General features: G+C 42.3%; 1 protein-coding gene across 1 annotated transcript in view; it reads left to right on the forward strand.

Annotated features, from left to right (window-relative positions):
* The first annotated feature begins 3483 nt into the window (after positions 1–3483).
* Positions 3484–5492, forward strand: part of MAT2B (methionine adenosyltransferase 2B) — a 14856-nt gene continuing 12847 nt past the window's right edge. The window contains exon 1 of the mRNA XM_006766331.2: positions 3484–3718. Coding sequence (XP_006766394.1) covers positions 3689–3718 — 30 coding nt within the window. The 5' untranslated portion in view covers positions 3484–3688. The remainder of the gene's footprint in view (positions 3719–5492) is intronic.

Consider the following 5492-nt stretch of genomic DNA (forward strand, 5'->3'; position numbering starts at 1 on the left):
GGCTGTCTGCCACGCGGTCTCCCTCCGACCCTCTGGGCTCAGAGGTCTGGCAAACTTTCCTGCCCAAATCCCTGGGTTTTTTTTTTACCTTTCCAGGGGAGTTCTGCCCTTCCCGGCTGCAAACCGTCTCACCAGCTGAGCACTTTCACCAATTCGGGGTGGGTGTTATTAGTTTCAGCTGCTCACTCCATTTGTTCCGGACACGACCTGGGACGCATCTGCCTATATCGCCGCCATCTTCTTTTCTAGCTTCTTACCATTCTATAGCAAATATAGGCTCACTCTAGAGCAGGCCCATTCCCCTTCCCAGGCATGAACTTTTGATTTGTAAAGGTTCCCATGAAACCCGCAGCCAGGGGAGCAATGGGCAGGGCAGCTCCACCCAGGCTCACCCCCTGATCCTGTCTCCAAGGCCACCTTTTCCCTGCCTTGGATCACTTCTATCACAGTGACCTTCACTTCCCAGTGAGCTAATTGCAGCCCCACCTTGGTTCACTTCTTTCTGATAACATTTCTAGAAAGCCCAAGCAGAGCCCCGCCTAAGCTCTCCCTGTTGTGCCTTCTACCTTAATGTCTTCCTTTGTTTCATTGTCCCCAGCATTAATAAACATACTCTCAAATCCATCTGGACTCGTGTTGTGAAATCTTTCCTACACGAAGTCAAGAACCCACTCACTACAGGCTGGCCGGAGGCAGACCTGCTCAGGGCAGGCCCCTGTCCTGTCCCTCCAATAACATCTTTCACACAAACCTGGAAGGTTAAGAGGAAGACTGGCTTTGGAGAACAAGATAATGAATTGATATTAGATTTACTTTTAGTTTCTTGGACCTGTGAGTTTGATATGCCAGAGGAACATATAGGTAAAGATGCTTTTGAGGCATCTGCAATAGGGAAACCTTAGCTTGGGAGAGAATTAAGGTCGAAGCCATTCATGTGGGTGAGTGTCACAGTAATGGAAATTGAACAGCTAGGATGGTCAAAGCCAAATGTACTTTACAAAGAGAGGGGAGGTTGTAAAAAAGAAAAAAACAAAACCTGTTGTTCCTACCCTTGGGGTATTATAATAACTTCGAGATATATTTCTCAAACTTGAAAAAAAGGTATGGATATCCTATCAAAGGAAAAGATTTTGATTTCTTAGATCCTAATGAGTTCAGAAATTTAAATACTGTTCATTTAGTTCATCACTCAATACCAATGCAATGGATAACATTACCTTAACCTAGCATTTTGGAAGTTTTGACTGAGTCTAAGATTGTTACCCAAATGATTCAAAATGTGACTATCACTTTTAAAATTGACCTATAAATTACATACAGTCATACAGACAATGCAATGAACAGGTCTTGTCTTAGGTAGATGAGTTTTGATAAACATATTTAACCATGTTCCCCACACCCCTATCAAGATGTAAAACAGTTCCATTACCTCAGAGAGTTCATTTTTGGCCTTCACAGTCAATCGCTACCTTTCCTCTAAGGACAGATCATTTCTTTCACCTACTTTAAAATTTCACATAAATGAAATCATACTCTTTCGTGTCCAGCTTCTTTCACTCAGCATAATGATTTTCAGATTAATTCATGTGGTTCATTTCTTTGTATAGCTGAGCACTATTCCACAGTATGGACAAACCACGATTTGTCTACCCGTTTATCTGTTGAGAGATGTTTGGGTTGTTTCCAGTTTTAGGTTATTTGAATCGAGCTGCTATAAATATTCTTGTGCAAGTCTTTAGGGATATTTGCTTTCATTTCTCTTGGGTAAGGACCTAGAAATGGAATTCCTGGATCAAGGGGTAGGTATATATTTCGCTTTATAATAAATTGCCAAACAGTTTTCTAAAGTGGTTTTATTATGTTATATTCACACTAGCAGTGAATGAGTATTCTAGTTGCTCAAAATGTTTGTTAGCATCTGATGGTATCAGTCTTTTTAACTTTAGCCATTCTGTTAAGTATGTAATGGTGTTTCACTGTTATTATAATTTACTTTTCCCTGATGTTGAGCATCTTTCTGGGTCGGAACTCGAGGGGTTCGCTGCTTGGGGTATTCTATTTAAGAACACGACTTGATTGTCCTTAGGTAGTTTTATTTACTTGCAGCAAGTAAAGGAGACAGGAGATTCACTTCCAAAGCTCTGTCTCCCAGAAGGGAGGCTTAGCCATTGCTTGTACAGTGGGGCCTTGACTTACGAGTGTCCTGACTAACGAGTTTTTTGAGATACCAGCTGTCTCTCGGCCGATTTTTTGCATTGAGTTGACAGAGTAATTTGAGTTAATGAGCTCGGTCTTGGAACGAATTAAACTCCTAAGTCAAGGCCCCACTGTATATACTATGTGGTTAATTACGTGTTGACTTCTTTGGAGTTGGCAAAACCTATCAGGTTTGGTTCTGGTCAAGCTCATCTGGTTACAGCTGAGTCTGCAAAATACTGCACTACATTTTCATATTTAGCAAGAATAGTATTTAGTAAGAACTATCTAGATCTTGAGACACTTGTCCTGTGTTACATTTTGTGACATATCTGTTCAAAACTTACGCTCATTTTTAAACGATTTTTAAAAAATTACTGAATTGTAGGAGTTCTTTATCTGAATATTAGTTCTTTGCAGATATATGTATCAAGACCATTTTCCCAGTCTGTGCTTTTCTGATTCATGTTTTAAATAATATTTTTTGATGAACAGAACTTTAAATGTTGAATTTTAACATCAGTTTTTTAAAAAATTGTAAGTTTTTCAATACTCAGACTCTCTCTCTGCATGCTACATAGAGTTTACCGTGTGCTAGGTGTGTACTCTAAGTGGGTAATATATCCAGAGTTAAGTGATATTTTTAGGTTTATCTGAATAGCCATTTTGTTGTTCAATTGTTAGAGAGCCATAATCCGGAGCAGTGGTTCAAAATTTAATTGAGCATATTCATCATCCTTGAAATAGTTAAAAGTAAGACCACTGTGCGCCATTCCTTCAGAATGATGTTTCATTTGCTCCGTGGTGCAGACAGGTTTAGGAATCACTGATCTCTAAGTCGGTCATGCTTGGCCAAACTTACGGCTCACCCACATGCCATTTTCTGGAACAGAGGGCAGGAAAATATCAGTGGAAATGACCTGTTGCATTTGAATTTCTGCATGCTGTTGCCACCTGCCCTTTTGCTGAACTCTGAAATAGTTAAAAAGCACCGAGGGGGAAACGCAATGGGAAAGTTTGCTCAATAGATTCTGTTGTAAGGAGGCATAATAATACAATATTTCAAAACGGGAATCAGTTGCATTGGTGTGAGTGCTTTCCAAAGGCTGGCTCTTGCTTTTCTTCTGCAAGAGAAAATTGCAAGGTCTTCACTGAGAGTTTTTATTGCTCTTGTTTCTTTAAAAAAAAAAAAGAAGTTGGTTCTCCTAATGGTCTTGCTAATGGACCCTCACTAGTCTGGCCATGGAACAGGAAACTTCTCATTGGGTATTTTCAAGACTGCCACGGGGAATCAGCTGCCAGTTTACTGCAATGTTGAAAACTGTACGAGTTTCTGGGATTGGCATCAAAATGCTAATTTAAAAGGTCGAGTGAAACCGCGGCTCACGTTTTCCCTGCCTGCACTCTCGGCAGCAAGAACAAAGAGTCAGCCAGAGGAGACCAGAGGCTGAAACTCACCCCAAATCTGTCTTGCTGAGATCATTTTGGAACCATGCCTGAAATGCCGGAGAACATGGAACAGGTAAGAGCTAACCGTTCAGGAAATGAGGCATTCTGGAGTTAGAGTTTCTTTAAAAGCATCTTGGTGAATGTCTGCTAAAAGCCAAAATGCATGGGTGCCATTCATTTCTTTAAAACATAGAACTTTGGGACATGAAAGAATAAACTAACTTTAATTATTGACCCTGTATGGTGAACTCAGCTAAGTCTGATTAATGGGGGTGGGGGTGGGGGTGGGGATTGCAGAACAGAACAGCAATTTCATTTACACGATTGAATGCAGTGATGCAGGTGCAGGGTCTGTATAAATGAGGATTTTATCCACAGTGTATGCTCCAGCCTTTCTTTGTCTTGGCGTGAATGGGATCTGCTAACATAACTTTTTAGCTCCAGGTTGCTCTCTGTAAATTTATAGACTTAGCCACAGCACGAACTTGGACAGTGCCTGTGAAATGATGGCTTTTTTTTTCACATGGAAACTTCCATCTTTAAAGCGGATGATTACACGCATATGTGCCCCTAGAACTACCCCTACGTTTTTCCTGCAAGTATCAAAAAACTAGATTCTCAAAGGCAGGCAGTAAACTTTTTGTTTCTCTCTTCTCGGAGAATCAACGCGCTAATTGCATGGGTTTGCCCTTAACTCTTCTCCACATTGCATACTTAATTTCATTTTTCATAGATTAGATGGCAACTAGAGACTTTTAAAAACTCCCCAGTTTTTAAAGTGAGAACTAAGAGGATCTGGAACCTTCTCCCTCAGTCCCCCACTGCCCTTTGGGGCTGGGGCATTGCTCTCACTCGAAAAAAATGCTAAAGTGATGAACAATGAGTCTGGGTGAAAACAAAAATCGGAAAGTGAGGGTCCTCGGGCTCTCCAACATTAACTGCTCCCACAAATAAGGAATGAGTTCTTGTTGGGGGGCAGGGGGGCTGGGTAGGAAAGTCACAGGACTTTTGCAAAAGGCTGCTTAGGCTCTAGAGCAAAAAGGATTTTGAAAATAGGACAGCGTTTTGAAGTGAAAGTCACCTGATTTGTCACTTTAAAAAGCATGATGCAGGGTGCTCAGCATTAGTCTCCCCTCCCTTGGTACCTTCTTCAACTCTTGGTCCTACTTTTTAGCATCCCCGAAAGACAAACAGGCTCTTGAGGTGGTAATGGCTCATTTGCCAACACTTGTATTTTTCTTGTCTCTTCTGAATCTCTCAAAAAATACTCTTAAGGCTCCAGGGATGCATGTCTATTGTGCTTTCCTTCTCCCTCTGGCCTCACCGCCCCCCGCTATGACTTTGTAAAACGTCTTATCCCACTTGATGTATTACATGCCCAGTTGATTTTTTACAATTATGTTTTTCAGTGGCAGTTTACATTCGATATGATTTTGTATTTGTATTAGTTTCAGATTGATTCTTTATGCACTGCGCAGTCTACAGACTTGAAACTCCACGCGATCCAATTCAATCCTTCCCTAGTCAAAGAAAAAAAAAGGGGGGGGAATACATAAAATAAACAGCCTTCCTCCTCCCACACCCAAACAAAGCTTATATTCATGGCTTGAGGCCAAGGCCTTTGTTTTGCATGTCCCTTTAACAGTTGGCGCATGGGCGGAGAGCTCCCCCCAGCGTGCCCGCCCCTTTCCGGGGTTTCCGCACGGCGTGGCCAATCACCGGGAGCGGCCTTGGCGGCGGAAGCCGGAAGCTGTGAGCAGGTGGGCCGGGACCTGGAGGAGGCGGGCCGAGGCCTCAGAGCGGCGGCTGGCGCGGTCCTGGGCTGGAGCAGGTGCTCATCACTGCCG

The sequence above is a fragment of the Myotis davidii genome, unplaced genomic scaffold (assembly GCF_000327345.1).
Source record: "Myotis davidii unplaced genomic scaffold, ASM32734v1 scaffold18, whole genome shotgun sequence".
NCBI classification, from domain to species: Eukaryota; Metazoa; Chordata; class Mammalia; order Chiroptera; family Vespertilionidae; genus Myotis; species Myotis davidii.